Source organism: Tinamus guttatus, unplaced genomic scaffold, assembly GCF_059628265.1.
Source record: "Tinamus guttatus ecotype Peru unplaced genomic scaffold, ASM5962826v1 Tinamus_guttatus_pri_ptg000232l, whole genome shotgun sequence".
NCBI classification, from domain to species: Eukaryota; Metazoa; Chordata; class Aves; order Tinamiformes; family Tinamidae; genus Tinamus; species Tinamus guttatus.
Genome location: NW_028288766.1, coordinates 149,263 through 175,092, shown reverse-complemented (window position 1 = coordinate 175,092; position 25,830 = coordinate 149,263). Strand labels below are relative to the sequence as shown.

The following is a 25,830-nucleotide window of genomic DNA, read 5'->3' as shown; positions in this document are numbered from 1 at the left end:
GTAAGCATCAAAACTGAGAAAATGTCTTCAGTAAGACCCAGAATCAAAACCAAATAATGTGAATGAAACTAAGACTGTGAGTTTTAAATGTAATTCCTCACTACTTATAATAAATGTAATCACTGTTTTGTCAACAGAAGGACTAACTTGGACAGGAACGTACAAGTTTTAAGCTGAGTCACTTAATGGAGTGTCAGCCTCTTTAACAGCCTGTGTTTGTTAAGCCAATGTACATAGTTCAGATACCATTTATGTTACAAACATCAAATCTATAACTTTACTGGTAATTTATTCAATGTTAGAAGTTATCAGACATTTTAAGAAAGCCCAGATTACCATTAAAATAGCTGTGCAACGGTGTACATAAATGCTGCAGGAAGAATCTCACCATAGCTGCAATCATAGACACTTCCTCTATATTACTTGCAAGAAAGACCAAAATATTTTATCCTCTTTTTTAATGAAGTTCTGCATCATTGTTTGGATTCCAGAACTCCTTCTTGGAGAGAAGGCCTATTCAGAAAAAACTTTCGCGTTTGTATCTCATTGTCCTAGTTTGAAGGGATGAAGGGATGAGCTGATCTTGCTGGGATTTGAACCTGCGCTCCCAATGGAGGGGGAGTAGCATAATGTACTGACAGGACAACAACTTACATACCTGACCAATATCTGACATTGCAGGAGATGATCCATGAAACATGCTAATTGGATATTCTTAAGAATAATATTAAGGCCCATGGTAGTAGTCTGCATTATAAAGTAAACAAAGCCAATACACTTTGTGTCCTCTGTCAGTCACCACTTTCATGGAGGGAGCTCAATGTTCCATGTAAAGGCTACAACAAAATTAAAAACATACCCCAACAACTTTTTCAAGATACTCAATACTGAACACTGTGAGTTTGAAAATGGTATGTTGTGAATTAATTATACTCCTGTTGCTGCAGTTACTCCCTGTACAATACTGGCCTACAAGAGCTCTCACAGGAGCATTTTGTGAGAAAGGAGAAGTTAGTTTGGAAGTCCCATGTTTCCTGCCTTCCTCTGTTGGCTGCTGTGGCAGTATCTAATTCCTGTTGTGTACTCTGGGGTTTGCCTGGCTTTCTTTAGAATTACTGCACTGCTATGATGAAGGACTCAGAAGAGAATATTTCTTGAACTCACTTAGAAAGTGTAGCAAAAATAACGGAGACTTCTAAGGGGTTAGAAAGGAGCAGATCCTGAGGAGTCTGGCAGCTCTGTGCAGGTTGCTCCCATGCAATAATAACATGGTATTTTAGCATGTATATTGCACAAGCTTTTGAAAATGAAGTTATGAAAGAAAGCGAAGGGCCCATATATATAATGAAACTATATTATGAGTAATGAAAGTACCACCTAGCCTGTAGGCCACCCTTTCTCCAGGAGCTGTTCGAGCCTTAATTTCTTTTTAATGGTATGGTGCAATTTGGACACTATTTCGTTTTCCTGCCTGCGCAGAAAAATCTTCCCTTGTTCCTGTCTCAGAATGACTCACGTGTGAGCAATGTCACTATCAGCATCATGTTGATTTACTCATGCAGGATGGTAGCCAGCCAGAACCAGCCCAGTGCCTCTTAGTGATCTTGTTATGTGATCTTGTTATGTTCCACTAAGGTAGAAGAAAGAAGAATTACGAGACGAAATGCGGTGAAGCTAAGGCACCCGAGATGCCTTTGGAGCAGTGGGAGTGTGGTGGAAGAAACTGCTGCTGTTGCCCTGATGTCTGCTGCTACATCCATCCTTTTATTGATATAGCCAGCCTGGCTTTCCAGGGCTTTGACAAATGAAAAATGCATCTATTTGGATGTCCTTCCTATGTCTTCTGGTTCTTATGCACATCTCCTTCTCCTTTAATACCCCCAAAATTGAGTGAGGCCGTACAGTTCTCATTTGGCTCTTTTATATAACCTAGGGATTCTCCAGGAGGCCATCGTGGACCCCAGAATGGGACTATTTCAGCTCCTCTAATGGACAGCCAATGTGATTTCATGGTTAGTTTTTAAGAAGATAGCAAAAGCCATGATTTTACCTGAGAAATGTGAGCCATTGCATTACACTATATACTCCAGATTTATCTTTTTGTCCTCCTTTTATTTTAGAGGAGTTTTCTATGAACAGGAAGGTATTTCCTGGTAAAGGAACATGTGTAAAGTTTACCAATGACTGTAAAGCTTAGCCTTCTTGAAATGTAACTGGCTCGTGTTTAGAATGGTAGTGTTCTGAGAAGGGAAAAATTAAAAATCTTACCTATTAAAAAGCTAATCTTTAGGCTGGAGGAGTTCTAGAAGTGTGAGATAAAGCATAGGATGAACCTTAAAATAAAATTCCAATCGCATTTATATAAAATTAAAAATTTTGTTGTAACCCTCCTACCCCTCCACATACAGTTTTTAATGGCCAACCTATCTTTTTGCACCTTTGCTAACTTTTAAAAATTAAACTCGTATGATTTCCTCTCTTCTCAGCCTTTCTTCAGTTACTTGTGACTGAAGAGTAGCAGTCTACTTGTGACTGGTACTGGGATAAAGTCTGATAGGGATATTTTGCTTGAAGTTATAAAACAGCGCTGATACTTTATAATTTACGCAAGTTGGACTTCTGCCAATCACTTCTGTGCTCACCGTAAAAAAATGAGTTTTGACCTCAAAAATGCATCAAAAAATGAATGATGTTACTGCTGTTGTTTATGTGATTCTTTCATGTACATGCTCTGTGCTAGAAAGTCCTTTTGCTGAACTTCATGCAACTGTAAAATTCCATTCAACATAAAGTCAAGGCTCTGATTTGTGGCCCTTTCCAGTCTCTTCTGGAAAGTTGCTGTAACAAAGAAGTGAGGGATTTCCCCATTAACGGAAGTCCCCACTTGATGGCAAACCAAAGCTGTACCCGTGAAAACACCCTTTTTTAGAAGCGTCAGCATTTGCCAGTCTGGCATATTACCTCCATGGAAATTACATGCTGTCATATCTCTTCCATGTCTCCCTGCAATTAGGATACTGGGAATGTTATAGAAACCCCCTTACTTGTCTTCTTACTTCAGTTGTGTCTTGAACACAGCTCGGAAAGATTCAAGATGCTAATGAACTTGTATGTCAAAGTAAAACCATTACCTCTCCACTCATACGAATCTGTCTTCACTTTCTGTGATGTTCTTTTTGTTTTTTGTTTTTTCTTTTCCTTTAATTACACTGTTTATGTGTGTATGTATATGTATATATATATACACACACATATATAAAATAAATGTGCATTCAAATAAGTAATAAAAGTGAAGGACAGAATATAAGGTCAGCACTAAAGCAAAGATACTTTAATTTTTCCAAAATAGCATTTGTTGCTAAATATTTACACATAACTAATTCAGCAAAGATTTTTTCCCCATTTTCCCCTAAGGTCATATAATAAATATTTTTCTAGGAAAGGAAAGTTAAACAAAAATAATCAGTTCGCTGCTTTAAAAGATGAGATCTCCAAAATGCATACAGGGATATGAAACATAAAAAAAGATAGCTAAAACCAATGTATCTTTTCTAGTTCTGTGGTCTTGGATCTTTACTGCCTCTTAAGAAGAATCCCAAATTGTTTATACAGAGAAGGTGTCCCCACTGAACTTCAGTTTTTATTTGCAGAGTATCTTTTCTAAGCAATTCCCTTCTATTATTAGAAAGATTAACTAGTTGCATGGAAGCTATTTGGGATACCGAATAACCCGGTTTCCACTGGTTCTCCAAATATTGTAAATATGCAGGAAGTTCATTTAGCCGTGTAAAATTCCGAAGAAACCTGGTAAGTCTGAAAGTAACTGTCTCACATTTATGTAGTCCCATTCATTAGCAGGAAGCCGAAGGTTTGCCACATACATGACAGGATGACAAAGTGTGCTTAGAGTGCTCAGTTGTAGTATCCAACCAGCTAGGGAAGGAAGTTATGAGTGAAATTGCATGGAGTTTATTTTATTTAGAATTTGGTCCAATTATAATCAGTACTAGTGGGATTCCATCCCTGAAGATTTGAATTTGACCAACACATAGGACCTGTAATTATCAAAATGGATAGACTACCCATGACATGTTTTCTGTTCTTCACAGGGCATTAGCAGTGTTTTTAGCTCATTGCGCTTAAAGAAAGCCTATCTCGGAGGGGAGTGCTCCTGTCCAGGCCCCAGAGCTGTGCTTTCCCTTTGGCTTATCTGACATCGGCCACCCAGAGACTGATTAGATCTGGGACTAGTGTGGAATGACTAGTGAATAGTTTTATTCACATGAATTCTGAAGCAAGATGAACCTTTTCAGCCAACGTTTTCTGGTAGCCCACATCCCCCACATCCTCTGCAAATGAGAGGCTACAAGTAAGACGATGGTAAAGGGGCTGCATGTGTTCCCTGCAGCTCACAGGTCACGATGAGGTTATTGATCACAGAAACATGCTACATGTTACCCCTTGGGCCCCAGCTTAAGGGAAGCCCTCTGCCCCCCAACCCTGCCCCCTTTACTGAGCTCGTATTCCTGTATTCCTGTTGTGTGGCATTTGGATGACTCCACTAACATATATCATACAGTTATTGTTACTGCACCCTTGTAAGAAAGGAATTGTGCTAATATTTGAGACTGAACACGGGGAGATGAGGGAACATGCCTAGCACTGATCAGAGGGAGTCTATGGCAGGAGAGAAACTGAATTGCCTTGTGTATTAAGAAGCACAAATTTGAGATGATCTTTACCATTCTGTGCTTTTCTTCCAGGTTTCTGGAGGAAGGTAATAGGAAACTAGCAAAATGCTGTTCCAGGTACAGCTTTTGCAGGGCTCATTCAAAAGTCAAGTATGATATTGACTTGGCAGCAAAGGAAATAAAAATGGCCCTGCTGTAGAAGGTCTACTTTACCTGTGCGTTGTGAGGAATTTCCTTGTACTGGTTAGTGTGTAGGAACTGTGGTCTTGCTTTATCTGGTGCACTTTCTTGTCTGGAATGATTTGAAAATCACTGTACCCCTGCTACCAGTGTCCATACATAGACGGACCGATGTACATCAATAGTAAATGGGTTGTCTGGACCCTACAGTTCCAGCAGGGTTTCTTTAGCATGTATTTGCTTTGTGCAGAACAGACACACTGTATGGGTTTTGGAAGATAGCAAGCTGCTAGGTTACTTGGATGTGTTTCAGTAGTTTTACTTTGAAAAGAATCTGACTCGTCTTCTCCACACACTTCTTTCACAGTGGTAGTTTCTGGGACTTTCCCTTCCTGGAAAGTTGCTCTGTGTGGTTTGTAAATTAAGGCAATCCTTTCCTCTGATTCCCATCTGGCACTTTCAGGAGCTAAGCCAACTGGCTAGTTTCTCTCATCCTTCTCACTCAGATGAGTTTTCAGAGCAGTGAGGAGCAGCAGGTGTAATTGCAAGAAAACTCTTTTCTTAATGATGTAATATGGAGCTGCAGAGATTTTCCACGTTTTGAAAATGAGTAGAAGAGCTTTGCACAGTCCAGTTGACAGGACTTGTTTGGGCAGTCAGGGAAGTTCAAGAAATGGCTCTTTGCTCTACTGACTGCATTTGCCAGATGTCAGCTTTTCTCCACTCCCTGGAGGTGCTTGGATCCATGATTTTAAATAAATCTGTCCCTATTTTTGAACTTTTGCTCAAGTGGCAGAAGTATTGCTTGACATTTTCCAACCACCACACCGCTGTTTGTTTCCCATAGTAACACAGGTGGTCAAAGAATTCACCTGTCTAAAGACTAAAAATAAATCTCTGTCTGTTGCTAACAATTGGCAGATATCTCCTGGAGAAAACTATGAAAAATGGAGTTGAGGTCTCTGGGAATTTGCCCTTAGAAGGAAAAAATGACCTGCAGCATGAGGTGAAGAAGGGGAAATGAAGGGGGACAAGGCAGAGGGAAAAAGTCAAATCTATCAAAGGTTTTTTACTGTAGTGGTATCAGACAAGAAGCAGCTGCTGGTTTCACCCAAAACTATGCCAGGCTGAGCAGCAGTTATCTGAAGTCATGGCGTAATCATAAGCAGTTCTTTGGTTAAAATTGTGGGCTCCAACTGAGAATTACCTGCAGGGTTTATTCTTGCTACTATTTTCAGTACCTGTACCAGCTGGCCAGCAGTTTGTAATAACTTACATACCAAAGACCAGAGTGGTGGCAATAGCCTCAAGCTATGTGTCAGGTTAAGGAAAAGAGGCATTTTGATGGTGATTCCTGAAAGGTCCGGCCAGGGTTGTCGTTGAGGTGAAACCACGTATGGCCATTTGGCAGAGCCTCAACCTGAGTCCAGGCTATTTTCCTGTGAGATTTTGGCTGCATTCAAATTCACTGAACTTGAAAAGCGATGTCCTACCTAGCACGAGTGATAAGTGTCTTGTGCCTTGCTATGGAGTACTAACCCCTTGGAGCTGCATGCTTCATTATGTTTCGTTAACCGTTTACTTTTATTCAAAGAAAAGAGACTGAGAGCATAATATACTGGGACAGTTTAAGTCTGGATCCTGTTTTTTCCAGGCAACGTGACTCCAGTGTAAAATGAAATATCAGTTCGCTTTCTGATTCATTGTCTTTTCATTATTTTTAATGTTGTGTATTGTGATGTAGCAAAATAAAACTAACTCTGAGCAGCATTTTTTCTTTCTATGATTCTGGTTACGTGATTAATTAAAGTTTCATCTTTCTCTTTAGTAATGAAACTGCTATTAAAGTGTCTGTACATGCAAAAAAAAAGAGAATCTGTTTTTTAATTTCCTTAATTTTCATAATCTCCATATAAAATTGTGCTGCTGATTTAGACTATGACAAAATGCATTGACAGGAAGCTGTTTATATTTATGTATATATATATATTTTCCCTATGGCTTTTTCTCACTCATTCCTTCCTAAAATAGGAATAGAAGGTAGTAACTTATCATGAATGATTCTGTATGGCCATAAGGATCTAGTAGATTTTTTTTTATTAAGATGCAGCACTGAGATAAGGAAGGAAGTGGGATGTCAAGTGAGAAACTTCAGGATTTGATACAAGTCCAGATATGATTTCAATGTTTGTTTGATGCTTCATTTTATGTCTAATACAGAACGAAAGACAGAACTGTAATTCTGAATGAAAGACTTTTTACTATGTAAAGTGTATCCAGTGAATTACATCAGTAAAATTTCCCTTTAAAAGCAATGATACGAAGAAAATAGTATTAGTTGCACTACTTCAGGGTAAACAAAAGATGTCACTATCAAACACAAAAAGAGCTAATCTTATTAAAGATTTTTCTGAAGCTATTCAGATCCAATAAATGATACAATAAAGATTATTTTTAGTTTCTTTCTTTTTATGAAGGGAAACCACTGAAGACACTTTGTGAAACTACTTTATCTGAAAAAAACCCCCAAATTCTGATTTATGAAGCCCCTTTGTTGATAGGAATGTTTGCAGAAATGCTTCCAAGTTCCTGTAAATGCCTCCACATTTCACATTCACCGTATCATGTGAGCCTGTTCCTAACCATAAAGATGTGGTGTGAATCATTATATCGAAATGAAAGAAGAAGAATATGGAGAATAGAAAGTTTGTGAACTGTGAAGACAGATTATAGCATAGGCTAGAACCAAAGGGGAAGTTTTCAAGCAGTAGATTTTGAAGGAAAAATAAGAATAAGGAAGGGATTATCTCCCCATACTGCTGGTGTTTCAGTGTTGTTAAACTAAATGTAATACAGTAATGAGCTGTAGAGTATGGGTCTCAATTTTCCATGATAGCATTGAAAGAAAATGTATGTTGCCTCTTCAAAGAGTAGGATTGGATCCTTCCTTTATAGTCAGGCTAAAAAATAGGATAGTGTTTTCACAAACGCAGCATTATTAGTAAGAAAGTTGTCTCTGCAGATACACCAAGATGCTCCCAAGGTCCCCGGGGCTGGTGTTTCCTTCCCTTCTCTTCCAAACCACCTCCTCCAGCTATCGTGGGCTGGGTCTGAAAATCATTTTCTCAGTCAAGTTTTGTTCTTCCCACTTTCTCAGGGTTTCAGCTATTCTCTCCATTTCTTAAATGTGATAGAACAGGATGAGGTCCTCAGGTCTTCCTCACAATTTATAGAGGTAAAATTCTGAGTGGCCAATACTTCCCCAGTATTTTTTTGAAGAAATTTCCAGAATGCACAGTAACTCTTTTTTCCTGCTTCCCTTCAGCCTGGATATCCTCTGACAGAAGATCATAATTCTTGTACATAGTTTTCAATGATTTGCCTTTTTTTTTTTTTTTTTTTTGATAGTGTGGGAACAAGGTAGTTCAAGAGAAAAAAAAAATGTCCCATTGTCCCTCTGTTAGTCCCTTGGGGAATCTGCTGAAAGCTCAGGGTAACTGGAGGCTTGCATTCATTTCTCTGAGTCCTGTCTGTTTTGGGGAACTTCCCCTTTTGGGGGAAATCCAGGTTCAGCTGCAGCTGGGGGAATCCCAGACAGCTGGACAAAAGGAGAGGGGACTCTAAAGGGCCTAGAAATTGCTTCACAAAAATAAAAGCGTATGTGTAGACAACCTCCATGCCTGTAGACATATAAAGATCTTGGAAGATGTGTAGTTTTGAGTGCTAAACCTACTAGTTGTTTCATGATGAAACAACCACTTGGGTTCCTCACTGGAAAAAAGTGAATTTGGAAGAATATAGAAAGCCAGTTGGGGAAAGATGTGGGACTTTTTTCTGATAAAGTACTAGGGGAAAGCAGAGGACATATGTCAAGATTTATCCATAGGGAAGAAGAATAGAGGGGGTATGTGATGATGAACCTCAGGTTCACTAGCTGGGAGATAGAGGTTTTGTCAACCACATTTTGTCGTGGGTTGGTAGTGGGTTGTATAGAGAATATATCCAAATGTGTGTGCATACATGGGCAGGAACATTTCAGGAGGAAGCAGGTTATATGGCTCAGCTGCTTATTTAACCAGATTTAGAAATTCAGCTCATTCTTTCAATATTTATTTTCAGATCCAGTTTTGATTATTAGCATTATGCCATTGATCTTATTACTAGGTCAACTGTGGACATCATCCTACACTGTGTCTAGAATGAGAATTTATTTGAATCTTTTTATGTAATTTGTTGAGAAAGAACAATTCAGACAAAGGAATAACTCCTTTTGAACCTCTGTTTTGATCCTATCCAAACAATGGATTTTTTTCTATTTCTTTCAGAAGGTCTTTAGATCAGATTCTTATTTTCTAGTGGAATGATATTAGAAGTTTTAAAGGTTTGATCTGACTATGGATAAAGAGCTACAGTGCTGTTTTTATCCCATCTTATGATAACTGTAAGATATATAACAACAGAAAATTGAGTTATTTTTCTTCTTAAGAAGTCTATGTAACATGTAGAAGTTGTATTTCTTAAGCTATTTACTTTATTTACCTTTTCCTAAAGTTTTTTGAAGTCTTTGTACAGTGAGTGGTTGCACGATATAGTTATAGATGTTCCTTGGGTTGCCAGTTCACATTTTTATTTTCTAACAATTTTAGGTTGATCCTCTGTAGATGTTCCTTCCCTTGATGCTGTTGTAAAATGTTGTCTATAGCTCTAAAATTTGTACTGGTTAAATAAATCTCTATATGTAGAAACAGTGTTTTATATATATATATATATTTTTTTTTCCAGTCATGCAACAGTCTAATCATCTCACCTGGCACTAATACATATTCCAGTAGTGGCACATGCAGAGATGTGTCTATCAGCATGATGTGCAATGCACCGAATGTTGAATTTTTAAAAAGTCTTCTTACAAAATCTGCTCAGACAGAGATGTCATGGAACTCAGCAGTTCTGTATTTGTACTATATTTGTTTATCTTTTTTGTTGCTCATTGGTTTCCTAGAGTGTCCAGACAGAAAATTTATGTTCTAGGGTATGTGCCTAGAAATTAGAATGAAATTGATTCTTGTTTATTCTTATTCTTACTGAGTCTTGTTATTGATTCCAACTTTTGTACAACATTTTGCCATTGTACTGGATTTTTTATGGCATACTTGTTTTACCTGGGAGTAGTGGCTCTCTCAGAGCTCTTGATAGACCTGATCTGGTAAAAAATCAGGAAAATGATCATAGGAAATGTGAATGATCAAATTACATAACTTGGCACAAACCCATTTGAATTATGGAAGGATTACAAACCTCTGCCAGAGTAATTTAGAAAGAATCTGATTTGGAAAATGTTTAATCTACCTCAGTATCATAGTGGTTAGGAGCACTGAAGAGTGCCACAGTACTAATATAAGGATAACACAGCTATTATATATTCATTTGTTTATTTGCTTGCATCTATTTCTATACAACCGAGAATTTTTATCAGTTTATTAGAATTTTATGCAAACTCTAAATTGTTGAGCTCTAAACCTGTGTTACTCTCCTCTTACTGTTTAGAATAAGTTAAGAATCAAAAAAGTAACAGGAAGAGAGTTTGGTGATGAAGAGAGTAAACTGATGTTAATGCTGTTCACCAGGCACTCTTCCTAACTGTGAAAAGTAGCACAGAAGGAAATCCAAAGATTTATTTCTGAAAATAACAACTGGCTGTATCACAGTTTATTTGGAGAGTCTCTCGTATACTTAACATTTCAATAACAAAAAACACACTGGGGCTGAACTGTGACAGCCCTACAAGAAAAGATTAGTAAGATTATGTTTAGTATGATAGAGAAGCTAAAATGAGAAGAGATGTCTTAAGAAATATGATTAAATCAAAATATCAACATTGGAAGGTCATCTTTGCTGGAACATCTGCATGGGATTTTACTGCTTTTCCAAAGCCAGGAATAAAGAATTTTGCAGGTATTGAGATGACACATGATGAGAAGCAAATCAAAATGATAGCTGGATGAACTGGGAAGTACTATATTTAAGGATGCTATTCAGAACGTATTTGCAAGATTTAGTTGTAGCATACCATGAGGATAAAGGCAGAAATCCAAGTTAAACATGATGCTGTGTTTCATGGACCTAAATGATTGGCAGGATGGTGATGTTTCCATTGTAACAGAAAAAAAAAAAAAAAAAAAGCGGGTAGGTGGGTGTTACTGAGGGGAGGATGATTAACTCTATTAAACTTACGCTGACGATCGCACATCTAGAGAGAGTTGTCAGAAAGACAGGCTGAGTTGTTAACTTAGCCAAAGTGATTCATGTCTAGAGTGGAAATATGAATTTGTAAGCTATGAAGTTCCTAAGTTAACTGGAGAAGTGATAATTTAGAGATAAGGGGCAGAAGAAGAGGTGGGAACCAAAACCATGGTTTGGTTTGAAGCATTTCGTCTCCCGTCCAGAATGCTGGAGTGAGTTTCACATTCTCCTAAATGAGCTGCTAGAGAGGATGGAAGCAAATTAGGAGAGAATAGAGACCCTGAAGGCAGAGGAGGCCACATTTGCAGGAATACATAGTAGCTGTGGTGGGAAAACTGGCAGATCCAAGTGGGAAAATGGCAGTGTAGAATTCTAAGTTTTGATTAAGGAAAACTCATGAGAGACGGCAATGAAAAATAGTTTAGCTGAATTCAACTGCCATAAGCTAGGCTGGAGAAGACATATGATATAATAGAAAAATCAAACCCCAAGACACTGTTTAGGTGCCATGTTCAACAAATGTAGAGTGTCTGAAATCATGAGTTAAGTATTTGTCAAGTAGACCGCATTGCTAGATGTTTCTAGAAGAAAAGTAGCTCTCCCATGTACCAAGTATCACAGCTGAGGAAAACAACCGCAGCTTGCTAAAGCAGAGGTATGGTAGAAAAGGATGAATTAATCAAAAGAAGTGAGATACCTGGAAGATTAAAAAATGGTATAGCTGGTTCGATGAAAAAAAAAGGAGAAAACCCAACAATGCAATTAAAACTAGCTGATATGAACCCAAACTATAAAGATATAATGTAAAAAAAGAAGAAAACAGACAAAATACATAAAATAACAACTAGAAATGTGTGATTGAATTAAGAAAATGCATTTTAATATGAAAATGAAGAACTATGTCAACAATATACTGATTTTAAAGAGACAAATTTGCTTCTCATGTTTGTACCAACTTTTTCTCTGTAAGGATTGGCCATAATTTTAGGTATTTTGCCCTACTAATAAAATTTATCTTTACTTGCTTCCTAATGAAGCTTATTCAAAACAAGATGAGAGGTAGAAAAAAATGTAGAAAGAGTAGACTTTCTTAAAAATGGAATACAATCAAAACCAATGGTGTTGAGAGGGGAAATAGCCAGAGAGGAAAGAAAGCTTAAGAAGAAGAGGTAAGGAGTGGTGCAAGGAGCTGCAACATAGACTAAGAGACAGAAGTATCATGAAGCAAGAGATGTTGAAGGAGGAGAGCAGATAAACAATTTGTGAAATGAGAAAGGTAAGAAAACTTAAGGGATGAGCAACTGAAAGCAAGCTAAAGTGAAGAGGAAAATCACAGCATATTTAGCAGCTATAACTTGAAAGAAATTGATGGCTTCTGGTATGATTTAGCACATATTCTGAAACATTCTTGCAGTTCTCAACTAGACAGGTGACACTAGATAGCTGTGAAGACACATCTTTACGCTTTTTGCCTGCTGGGCTTTTTCCAGTGGAATCAACCTCTTTCAACCTCTTCTTTCTCTAAAGTTTAAATTTTCCATTTCCTATTATGAAGATAAATATTTTCACCTGAGAAAGACTGTTAAAAGAGTTTACTTTATTCTTCATCTCTTCATTCTTGATCTCTCATTTTATGAACATATCTTTAGAAACTTTATGAACCTTAGAAAGTTCTTCTGCTGACTGGAATGAGTTTCTGCACAGAAACACAGTGAAGCTATCATTCATCTTTTCTTTCTAAAATGGTATCAAGAAGCTGCTCTAGCATGGGTTAGTTTGGGTAAGTAAGGGCTCTCACTGCTTCAGTTTGGTAAATTTAATCTCAATCACTTGTGGTAGAAGATATATTTTATATTCCTTATTCAAATTAAATTCCTTTGGAAATCACCAGAAGATTGGTTTGAGTATGGTTTGTATGCTCAGAAACAGACGTAACATCTTGGAGTCAGCTTCAAGACTGAGGAGCGTTGAAGGATAGATTTGAATGACAAAATGAAACTTGGAAGTACTCAGAACACTTAAAATCAACACCCAGAACCAAATGCTTTAAGCTGTAATTGGAATGCACTCAAAACTATCAAAATATTTCCATCTGGAGCAAAGGGTGAGAAAGGCTTTGGGAAGTTCCAGCAAAAGCTGAGATTTGGTTAAGGCCACTCTTGAATTTCCCCCACCCACATATGTCACCTGATATTCAAGTATATTCATAGAAAACAGAAACTATATGGAAGATTTTAGTTTCAGCTGCATTTCCTAGCCTTACTTACAGGACCAAGACTATATGACGAAAGCTAAGATCATTGGTTCTATTAGAAACTAGTAATCTCTTCTGAAAGGCTGCAGCAAAACAAGACATGCAATTCTTAAAAGGCTGCACTTTTAAAAGATCAATCAGTAAAACCCATTTGTGTATTTCTTAACTTCTACAGTAGAACCTACACTCATTCAGAAGAGTGGATGCTTTACAAATGTATAATAAAATATACTTCTGGCTACAAAGATCAAGCATAAGAAAAATGATATGAGTGAGGAAGTAGTGTTATCCCAATTTTCCTGAGACAATTTTTAGCATAACCTTTGGATATGTTGATCTTTTAGACAGCGATATGGTAAATAGATGCCTAAGATTGTTTTAAATAAATAATCCTGTCTTCACAATGTAAATTAGACTCCTTGAGCTTCCCTATTGTTATTTCCTAATTAATTCATATAAAGTTCTGCAGTGTATACATACCCAAATCCATAAAATAATTGTAGGTTTTCCGAATCTCGAATATAGTATCTTTGTCACCGCTCTTCTTTCCTTCCATTAAAAAAGATAGGATATGAGAACTAGAAAGAGAGCTAATCTTAATGGAATTAATCTTAATTTTTAGTTTAAAATATTTATTTTAATTAACTGAGGTAATCATCTCTTTTAGAAAAAGGAGAAAACAGTGGAAAGCAAAAATCTGCAATACTCTAGATCATTTTAATTAATTATCAAAGATTTTAGGAAGAAAAACACTAGAATTGAAATATAAAAGTACATATAATACTAAATTTAAAACTCGGATCTCTAGATCACTAACTTGGATCCCTGACATCTGAAAGGAAGGGATGAGTCTTAGAGATCTGATGTAGGAGGAAACTGGATGGTTTAGATACGGTTTAAATATGCAGGTTTACAGAGCTGGGTAATTAAAAGATGGCACATAATGGTGAGACCTGACTGAAGACGCTTGTGTTGTTTTGATGACTGTGATTGTGAAGAAGACATTAGGGATAAAGGCTTGAAGTTCTGTTTGTGTTATCTTTAAAGCTGATGCTTAGAACAGGAAATACAGAAACAGAATATCCCTTAGGATGTTAGAGGAAAAGTCCAGGGAAGAAAGACTTGTGAGAGGTAAAGGCTAACAGGACTGAGCAATTATTGCTGTATTTTTCTATGAGATCCCCCTCAGTAAGTTCTATAAAGAAAAAAAAAAAAGAAGTAGAATCATAGAATTAGAGGATAATTTAGGTTGCCTCTCAACATCATTTAGTACTAGCTCTTGGTGCTAGCACAGCCAAAGTCAAAGTTATATCAGGCTGTGCAGGGCCATGGCCTATTGTTTTTGGTTACCCCAAGTATGGAGATTCAACTTTGAGATTTTAAAAATTCTAGCCCTAGATGACAATTGAAACTTTCAGAATATAAACTCTGATGGAAAAAATGAATAAAAACTAAGATTTGAGTTTGGAGGTTACATGTTACAATCTAGTAATGCCGTGTACTTGAGTAAGTGCCAGACCAAATTAATTTTCTCACCTCTATGCCACACAGAGAAGAGCAACACCCTACTTGAGACAAAGCCTGACACTTGAGTGTCACAAGCACACAGAAGCATGCAATGCATGTAGAAGATTTCCAGCTAAGCAAATGGGACATTTATTCAGCTGTTAAGTAAAATTTGTATTTAGAACAGTACATTTCAGGTCTTGGGGAGACACTTGCAGTTTCTAGATTATCTACTGGCATGTGGTTTGGCTCTTCTCAGGTTTGTGAATCTATAGTTCCCTTCTGAGGTGTGAATGGCATAGAAGCCAAACTATAGAGATCAAACTCTAGCCAGACTGTATTAGGATGCAGCTGTGTACTTGGTCTTAGGAACTGGAAAAATTTCTTAATCTACAGGTAATTTCAAGGCTTGTTTTCATTTTCAAGAAGTGTAGTTTTTTTGACTTTCCTGCTGCCCACATAATTGCCACTTTCTTCTTTAGCATTTTTTGTGGAGGTAACAATCTTCTCTTTGGAGAGCTGCAACACTAGAAGTTCCACCTGGACATGAGGAAAAACTTCTTTACCATGAAGGTGACCAAACACTGGCACAGGTTGCCCAGTGAGGTTGTGGAGCCTCCTGCTTTTGAAATATTCCAAAGCCATCTGGACATGGTCCTTGGCAACATGCTTCAGGTGACTCTGCTTGAGTAGGGGGTTTAGATTGATCTCTTTCCAAACAAAACCATTCTGTGATTCTGTGACTGTATGATTAAGGGACATAATGCAATTTGCTGCAGAAAAACTGCAAGAGGGGAGGAAGTAATTTTGAGCTCTAGAGATCATGATGGATTGAAACTCTCAGGCTTTCTATGTGCAAATGAGTGCAATTATGTTGGGAAATACTGAAGCTGACAACTGTGGAGCTGCATTACTTTACAGAATAGAACTGCCTGTGAAATATTGTCTGCTTGAAACTGAACAAGACCTTTGGTAAGATCAGTGATCTGTAGACACTACTCTATATAAAAATCCTTGAGTCAAAATTGAAGAACATAAGAACAGTTGTGCCAAGTTAGCATGAACATTCTTCTAGTTCTGCAATGGCAGCAAACAGCAGATGCCTAGGAGGGAATATAAAGGTAAGGTAATCACACAATAAAACTTTTCCAGAATAATCTCCTGGCCTTCAGCAATTTATAGCTCAGAGACTATGAGCACCAAAGGCTTTTCTATTTAGTAACCCTTTCTGGATTTTTCCACTTGTTTTTTGAGCCCATACTAAAAATTAGTAGACACAGTAGTTTTTTCAACAAGGACTACCACAGCTCGATTCAGTTCTTTTTGTCTAAATCTGCTGTCTGATAGTTTTTTTTTTTGATGCCCCTTAACCCTTGAATTGGTAAAGACAAGGAATAGCCATTGCCAGTTCACTTTCTCTATGGGATATAATTTGATATGGGACATAATTTGATAGATCTCTGAACACTTCTTCTACAGCCATCCCTTTTCCAATCTGAGGAGTCTCCTTTGTCACTACTGTATCTTGTTCCACACTCATGCTGTGGAAATCATTCTCAAGCTTTACAGAATCACAGAATGGTTGAGGATGGAAGGGACCTCTAGAGATCATCTAGTCCAACCACCCCCCGCTAAAGCAGGGACACCCAGAGCCCATGGCACAGGGTGGCATCCAGGTGGGTGTGGAAGATCTCCAGAGAAGGAGACTCCACAGCCTCTCTGGGCAGCCTGTTTCAGGGCTCTGTCATCCTCAGAGGAAAGAAGTTCTTCCTCACATGGAGATGGAACTTCCTGTGTTTCAGCTGGCCCCCATTACCCCTTGTCCTGTCACTGGTCACCACTGAGAAGAGTTTGGCCCCACCTTCCCTACATTCTCCCTTCAGGTATTTATACATATTGACAAGACCCCTTCTCAATTTTCTCTTCTGGAGGCTAAACAGGCCCAGCTCGCTTAGTCTTTCCTCATACGATAGATGCCCCAGTCCCTTAATCATCTTTGTCGCTCTACACTGGACCCTCTCTAGAAGGTCCACATCCCTCTACATCCCTGCACACAATATTCCAGGTGTGGCCTCACCAGAGCTGAGCAGAGGGGCAGGATCCCCTCCCTCGCCCTGCTGGCAATGCTCCTCCTGATGCAGGCCAGGGTCCCACTGGCCTTCTTGGCCACGAGGGCACATTGCTGCCTCATGGTTAACTTGTTGTCAACCAGGACTCCCAAATCCCTCTCTGCGGAGCTGCTTTCCAGCAGACCAACCCCTAATCTATACTCGTGACTGGGGTTATTCCTCCCCAGGTGGAGGACCCTGCACTTGTCCTTGTTGAACCTCATAAGGTTCCTCTCTGCCCAACTCTCCAGTCTGTTCAGGTCCCTCTGAACGGCAGCACAGCGCTCGGGAGTGTTGGCCACTCCTCCCAGTTAGGTGTCATCTGCAAACTTGATGAGGGTGCACTCTGTGCCCTCCTCCAAGTCATTGATGAACAAGTTGAACAGCACCGGGCCCAGTACTGACCCCTGAGGGACACCACTGGCCACAGACCTCCAACTAGACTTGGCCTCATTTGTCACAACCCTCTGTGCTCTGCCATCCAGCCAGTTCTCAGTCCACCCAACTGTCCAGTCATCTAACCCGCACTTCCTGATCTGCCCCATGAGGATGTTTCGACAGACAGTGTCAAAAGCCTTGCTGAAGTCAAGGTAGACAACATCCATGGCTCTCCCCTTGTCCACCCAGCCAGTCATCCCACTGTAGAAGGCTATCAGCTTGGTCAAACACGACTTCTTGGTGAATCCTTCCTGGCTGCTCCTGATCACTTTCCTTTCCTTCACATACCTAGAGATGGTCTCTAGGATGAGCTGCTCCATCACCTTTCCAGAGACGGAGGTGAGGCTGACCAGCCTGTGGTTTCCCATCTCCTCCTTCTTGTCCTTTTTGAAGACTGGAGTCGCGCTGGTTTCTTCCAGTCCTCGGGCACCACCCCCGCTCTCCATAACCTCTCAGAGATGATGGAGAGCGGCTAAGCAATAACCCCCGCCAGTTCCCTCAGCACTCTTAGGTGCATCCCATTGGGCCCATAGATTTATGGGTGTCCAGTTGGCCTAAATAATCCCTAGCTCAATCCTCCTTGACTAGTGGAAAGTCCTCCTCTCTCCCGGTTTTCTCTCCTGTGTCCAGGCTCTGTAGTTCAAAGGGACTAGCCTCAGCAGTAAAGACAGAAGCAAAGAAGGCATTTAGTGCCTCTGCCTTCTCTGCAACTCCCGCGACCAAGGCACCCTCCCCATTCAGCAGCAGACCCATGTTTTCTCTATTGTTCCTCTTGCTGCTGATGTATTTGTAGAAGCCCTTCCTGTTGTCCCTGACATCTCTTGCTAATTCCAATTTCAAATGGGCCTTGACCTTCCTCACTACATCCCTGCATTCCTATAAAGCTTCCAGAAGAAACAGGTAGTTGGGAAGAACTTTCTTAGTCACTAGAGATATGTTTTCCACATAGAAAATTTAAAAGAATTTTAAATAATATATTGTTTTCATTGAAAAAATAGTGAAATCTGTGGTAAAAGCATTAAAGATTTACCAGTTTCCAGTCTTCTCTCTCCTCTTGTTGCCATTTCCCATAACTTGGTTTGGAAAGCAGGCACTTAAAAGGCTAAGTTTACCTTTATACTATAAATTAGTTTAGCTATAAAATGTCAGCCACTCCTCCTCCACAAAGGTCCAAACGAAGCTCCTCTGCATGACCTCTTCCATTCTCACTGGTGAACAGTGGCTGAAACCCAGAATCTTGGAAAGTCAGATTTGCATATAAAGGAAAACAGAGCATTGAGTTGTAATCAGTGCTTGTCCCACTTGCCACTTGTTCTATTCTTCTGTAATTTGGTCTCTAGACAGCTAAAGATAGTAAGGCTTGGAGCTGTGAATGGGGAGCAAATGAGGATTGTGAGACAGGGAGGAATAGTGACATAAGTGAGAAGCAAAGATTAAGGGGAAGGATAAATGGGGAGATGTATAAATATGTACTGGAGAAATAGGGTAATCCTGCTTCCACGTATGCAGAAAATCTGTGATTTGGCTGCTGGAATGAGTAATGAATCATTACTGCAACAAAATAAAGAATAGCTATCCTCATTCAGGATTTGCCATATTAGTAGAGGAAACCAGCTTCTTGGTTGTAAGGCTTAGTATACAATTTTTCACCAAAGAATCAACTGTGTACTGAAAGAGCCAGATTTCAGAGGGGTGAAATTAGCCAACTAGTCAAGGGACTGAAATCTTCTATATAACCCCAGAATAGCTCATAGCCGCAGCAGCAGCAGTAATGTGGACAACCCAAACATCAATATACAGCTTCCTTTTGCAGTACCAGAAGTCATTTGAGTTACTTCTGTGTTGGTAAGTTGTTTGAAAACATTCAGACTTAGGGGCAAGGGTTACAGCCCTGTTAATATCAATGGTGCAGCACTTGATGCACCAGGGCCGTCACCCCTTGCTTTACAATAGAACATGAATTATGTTTGTTGGGGGATTTTTTTGAAGGCAGATATACAGATGCTTGAGTTGAATCAGCAAATGTAAGTAAGTCTGATTTCCTTTAGAATCAGAAATGCACTGAATTTGCAGCATGAACAGAATGTTAAAGTTCATATTCCTTGAGAGTCAGTGCTTTGTTTTGCTTTGGTTCATGCGGAACTTCAGAATTTATTATTTCCTGTTGTTTGTGTTCTAAAATAATCCCTACTGTCAGAATGAATAAACCAAAAGAGGTCTGCATGTTTCAGAGAGTACAGTCTACTACAAAGATCGTCCACCAAAACATCAAATGGAAGTTCTTCTCTTCTGTATAGAAGACTCCGATCGGTGTCAGTTATATGTAAGTGGAGGGGGGGCTATGGAAGGAGAGGACAGGATAACCAGCAGAACAGCTGCTCTCTCTTTGCTCTGATTTTTTTCCCTTAAATTCCTTCAGATGGATATTTGCAGCACTGTAAGCTATTGTCAGTGTGGACTAGCACCAGCTCTGCTGCTCAGGTGTGGTTCATAGCAACACCACAAAGCAGAACCATGTCCTGAGAGAGCAGCAACATGAGACACCCACCACAGAGGATGTGTATCTCAGTGCATACAATTTCCATCAGATCTCCTCCTTCCTACATCTTCTGCATACCCTTCTATGAGAAGAGACTAGATAGAAGGCAAAATGTGGAAATGTTAATATGCTTGTCACTCTATGTTGCTTCTCTGTTTCTTATATTTGAGGAGCTAATATATTTGATTAAGGTAAACGCCAACTTTCTGTGAATACATCTGTCGTAATCCCACTGACTCCAGGATGTGGTTGCACCTCTGGTGAAGATGTTTAGAGATGCACGGGGTTCATGAAGTTCTTTAGGTTTTGAAAACCTGCAGTCACTGTCTGGCTTTTCTGGCATGTTTTCTGAGCACAGGATCTGTGCAACCACTTCCAGGAAAAGGGATCCTGTGGTCCATCTGTCCCAGCTCCTTTTTGAAAACAGCTTTGTTCTAGCACCTTTTGTCTTTGTTCTTTCTTTCATGTTGTGGTACATTATGCTCAGCTCTGCAGACAATCTGGTGCCATTGAGCTATTACCTATCCTATTGGTTGTTTTTTTTTGGTGCTTCCAATTTGCATGGGAAATTATTCATGTTAATAACTCTTCATTGTTCCTGTCTTATCTTCCTAAGTCATGTCAGAGCTACACAATAGAAACCCTACTGTCAAAAGGCGGCTGTATACTTGAAAGCATTAAGTGATTTGCCTTCAGTGAATTAAAATTAATTCAAGGCATTTAGTGACTTGCCTACAATCAACCAGAATTCTTAAGATTTTATTTTTCCCACAGGTCGTGCTATCCACCTTTGCCCTTGATATCAGTTTTTGAGCCAGATACTGCTGCCTGTTAAAACAAATACTTATGTTTTACAGCTGAGCCTTGTCCTGCTTCAGAGAGAGGCAGCTTGTCATTCCACTCGGAGATGCAATCAGATCAGCTTGCAGTACAAGTGAAGGGTATTTTCTGAGCAGAACTCTATCTACAATCTTGTCTTATAGATTAGTCTTCAACGTTAGTCTCATGAACATTTTTCCTCATCTTCAAATCATGCTGACATGCTCATAAGAAAAAAAATATTATTCAATAGATAAAACGCAAAGCACAGAACTAACACTAATATAACACTATATAACACTAACACTAATATTAGATGCAATGTCTTGTACGTAACTGCAGAAACCCGTAACATGTTTTTACAAGGGACTGCTTTAAAAAACATCAAAGTATCTTTTCAGTTGCTGTTTAAAACCACTCTTGTTTCTCAGTTTTTAAGCACTATCACTCAGTACTAGTTTTGCTTCCTAATGCTGATCTGCTTTCAGCTGAGCTTTTGTTTCACAAAGTTTGTGAAACACACCTGCCTAAACACTTTAGCAATATGGAGCAAATCTGAAAATGGCTCGGTATCTATTATTTCATAACTGAAACCTTGTCAGGTTTCCTTTGTATTTTAGTATGATATTGTAAGCCACACAGGAAACCTACCTTCATTTCTATAGTGACTTATTCTAGAATATTTGGTCAGATATTATCAACTATACAATATATTAAAATTACTCAGTGTTGGCACCACTCCTAAATACAAGACCATCTATATGCTTAATAGCTCTATTCAGCTATTAAAAAAGACTAAAATGAGTTTCATTTTCTGCCAGACGACAAATAAAGTAACCATCAAAGCAGGTGAAATAATAATAAAAAGAAAAAATAAAAGGCATTGTGAAATTTCCTGAAATGTCTTCTCTTTATTTACAAAAAGGTGAGGTCAAGTGATTCTTTTATGACAAATGTTCCTGTTCCTACTGAAGTCAGTTACAAAATGTTAGTGATTTCCCTGGCAGCATAAGCCCTTCCCCGTTAAGCAGTACACATCCTGACTGTGACTGATTTTTATGTACAGAACCAGGTTCAAAGGTATAAGATCATGAGACAAAAAAAAAAAAAATACTGATAGGCAAGATGGTCAACTAGTGTCATCGGCATTCCCGTGTGGAAATACACTGTTTTCTCACACTGTTTTTCACTATCTGGCAGTGGTCTGGCAGACTGCACAATTTTCTCGGGTCAAGAGGAAGCTTAGATATGAAGAAAACTAAAAATTCTGGGACGCCCAAACTGCTTCACATCTACTTGCTCTCCATCTTTCTTTCTATTCCAATCCTGCCAGCATTTGGATGATGGTGATTATCAAAAAGCTTTAGACAGGATTGCCCATATCCGCAAAAGTGCATTAAAAAAACCTTAGGTTAAAAGAAGATTCTTTTGAGAATTAGTAACTAGCTAGAAGATGAAAAACAAAGCTGGGAGTGACTGATCAGTTATCACAACTGAAGGAACCTGCAAGTGGAAGCGCAGTACTGCACTGTCCAACGTAGGTGCTGTTTGACATCCTCACAAACGGGCTGGAAAAGATGGGTGATGATACAAAGTGGCACCCAATAGTCAAAATTGAAACTTGACTGGGAGCAGAGGGATCTTGCAAGCGACTCTGTGGGAAAATGGCAGAGAAAATTCAATTTTGATAAATGCAAAATAATGTATATGGAAAAAATGCAACCCTAACAAATGCGGACAGTTCTAAAGGAGCAGTTGTCACTCAAGAAAAAGATCTTGCAAACACTGTGAATGTTAATATAAAAACATCAGCTTAATGTTCAGACCAGGCACAGGGTGTGCCCCTTGGCTCAAAAAAAAGTGACTGCTGGTTAGCAGAAACTGGAAAATGTAGAAAGAGAAGGGGTACTCACCCTGTTTCTCATTCTTCTTATAATCTTAGGTGCCCACTACTTGCCACTGCTGAGAGAAGATGTGAGCTATATGGATGTTTGGCAGGATCTAATAGAGCTGCTTTTATATCCTGATGTAAAACGAATGGTGTGAGAGATGTAACCTGAGGCCACAGAGGAAAGTGAAACTATTGAAAAGTGTATGACTGGAGAACCAATGTCGCAAATTGTGTATCTAACCAAGTCCCACACAAAGAACCAAAGGATCAGAACAAACAAAACGAAACAAAAAACAAAGCCCAGAAGACGTCACAGGGAGATTATGAAATAATCCTTAGCACATTAGAAGCTTGTTGGCTGTTGCTGTTGCTTTAGCTTGGTGCTGGACCTTGACATAAATCACATCCTTAAAGGCACTGGATAGATACTGACAGTAATTGTAACGATATTGCTCCAGAGTATCAGGAAGTTTCATCCTGAGTGTCCTCTTAGGATATACTAAGGGAGAAAACACATCTCTTTTAACTTCCAGAAGGAAGGCAGCCAAGGGACACTGAGTCTGCTATTTAATGTTAGAACATCTTAGTGGTTTAAAACCACTAAGTCTAAAACACCGAGAGAGACATGTTTGCTGTCGGTAAGCTTGTGCTCTGCCTTCCTCCCACCTCTCATTCCAGGACTGCCTCACAAGAGCTCTCAGAGAGCCAGCTGAAGCGTCTTGGGCGTGCAGACCCCCAAATGCCACCAGGATTTACTGACACACGGCTGAGGCTGCCACGTAGCTCGGAGGCAGCACTGAAGAGATACAGTAGCTGTGACCAGATAACTACAACAGGCCAAAGCAGGCAAGCAAGGGGAAAGCTGTGCAAGGATAAATGAATAAATAATTCCTGATGACGAGAGTACTACTATTTCAAGAAAGAGCCACAAGTACAAGAAACATTGCAAGGGCCTCAAGATTAACTGATTGTTCTTGGAAATGATGTGAATATGCTGGAAACATAAGTATTAGTATTTGTGGGTTTCATAAATGGTATTTAAGAGTTACTATCTTAAATTCTGGCTGAGAAAAACAAACATGGGATGGTGAATTGCAGCTTTAACTGGTCTCATTTTTCCAAACACAGGAAATCTTAAATTGTGTTCCTTTAAGCAGAAGCTCTTGGAAACCAAATAAAATTTGTGCCAAGTGGCTTGGGTGGATGCAGGCAGCAGTTACTGAACACCCTAGTGTGTGCTCTGAGCGCCAAGTGACTGTGGGAGAGCTGGGGCTCTCCCACCTCTTGGCACGAACCACCGCGCGGGTTGATTCAAACATGTCTACTGACTTCAGCAGATCATATCCTTAGCAGGTCACAGCTGAGGGGACCACTGCTGCTCACCAAGCTTCAATGGGAATTTCAAAAACTGATGTCTTTCCACTCCAAAAAGTTTTCACGGATTGTCAACTTGCTGTGCAGAGGTATGGTGAAAATTGTGTTCCCTAGGGTTATGCAGATATGAACTGGAAGTGGAATTTAGGTTATTATAAAATCACTTTTCTATTTGAGAACTCTATTGTCTGCCCAGGAAAGCAAATACATACTTAGCTTATCAAGGGAATGCATTTGGATATTTTCATTCACACTCAGCAATGGACTATTTTTAGTAACTAATAATATATATGTGCTTTGCAGTATGCTCTTTGATGGCCTACTTTCTATTGAAAATAACACCATAATAAAAAGTTTGCTTTTAAGAACCCAAAATTTTACTGTACTTCCCCCAAATCTGGGATTAATAGAAAATGACTTACTCTTTTTGTAACATGGCCGAATCTCACAGTAAAAAATAAAACCAGTTTCTTTCTTATGTATGCAATGGAGATAAGGGTCTCAGGTTGACCTGATGCAAAAAAAAATCAAAACAGTATAAAGAAGTGAGGTTTAGAACTGGCTGCTGTAAAAGTTAAACAAATCATCTAATTGTAACTGGCTAATGAAATCAGAATGTTCAAGGCCTATTGTTTTTTCTACTCCTATTTTTCTAAATGTTTTAACCTACAAGGATAGTATCTGCAGTCCATTTGCAATCTCTCTCGAGCTTTAAGGCGGATTGATTTTTTTCAAGCCTTAGCACATACCACCAGGAGTAGCTGCCAGCAGTTCTGGAGAGACAGCAGTGCAGGAGTTTGGTACACAGTTGTCATGGCAGCTAACGGACGTCTAAATTGTCTTGTACACTTCCGGGAAAGCTTGTTAGGTCTCGGCCATTCTCTGGTGTTCCTCCGGTCGGAATTGCCTGTTCCGTTTTGGGGATCTCTCTCCACAAAGCCTTCGTTTGTGCCGCTTTGGCCAGGGGCTCAAGCTCGGCCCTTTTCTCCTAGCATACACTTACCTTGCTGATGTTGCCCATTAACGGAAGGGGAGGCGACAGGAGTGCAAGGCAGGCGATGAAGGTCTACCAGCTACTCCAGCTGTTGGCAGCAGTTTCTTGGCAGTTTTTTTTTTTTTTCTAAAATAAGCTGCTCCCTTTAGTTTCATGATTTAGAGCAAACAGCAACACCATTGCTTTTGATGAAATTACTGCAGATTCGTAGTGGCATAACGGAAGCCAAGCTTGGCCTTAAGACAATTTATAAAGCAATGAATGAGTTCTGCTCTGTGGTTAATGATAATAAATAGGAGCACCATCTCTTCTATCCAGTACCTAGGCTCTGAAGTGCTTTGGTAGTGTCTACAAGCACAATATCAAGGCACATGCACATTTCCAAGAGGTTGTGAGTCCTCCAAGCTCTTTGCCACACACTGGCCATCCTCTCAGCACAGTCAAAAAAAAAAAAAAAACCTCAGTGCTATTTATGAATTTTCATGTTATTTATTTCTGATGAAACAGTTCATTTCATCAAATCAGTATATTTCGGAGGAACACCATTCTGCTGGCTATTTCTGACCAGCCATGCCTTTTATCTTCTTTCTTGCCACCTCTGGGAACTCAGCTGTGACGCAGTTTCTGTGGAAGTCAGCCCAGGACTTATCAGTTCTTGACAGATCCTGGATGGCTGACATGCCTTCTACCTATGGCTGAATGTGAGCTCAGAAATCTAGTGTTTACAGAAAGCAAGATCAGGTAAGGAGTAGAATGTATTTACTTCTTTGTTTTTAACAGTGTTAGCTCAACCTGC

General features: G+C 39.3%; 1 protein-coding gene across 1 annotated transcript in view; it reads right to left on the bottom strand.

Annotated features, from left to right (window-relative positions):
- Positions 1-25,061, bottom strand: part of NQO2 (N-ribosyldihydronicotinamide:quinone dehydrogenase 2) — a 48,545-nt gene extending 23,484 nt beyond the window's left edge. The window contains exon 1 of the mRNA XM_088525662.1: positions 25,044-25,061. Coding sequence (XP_088381788.1) covers positions 25,044-25,061 — 18 coding nt within the window. The remainder of the gene's footprint in view (positions 1-25,043) is intronic.
- Between the last annotated feature and the right edge of the window lie 769 nt (positions 25,062-25,830).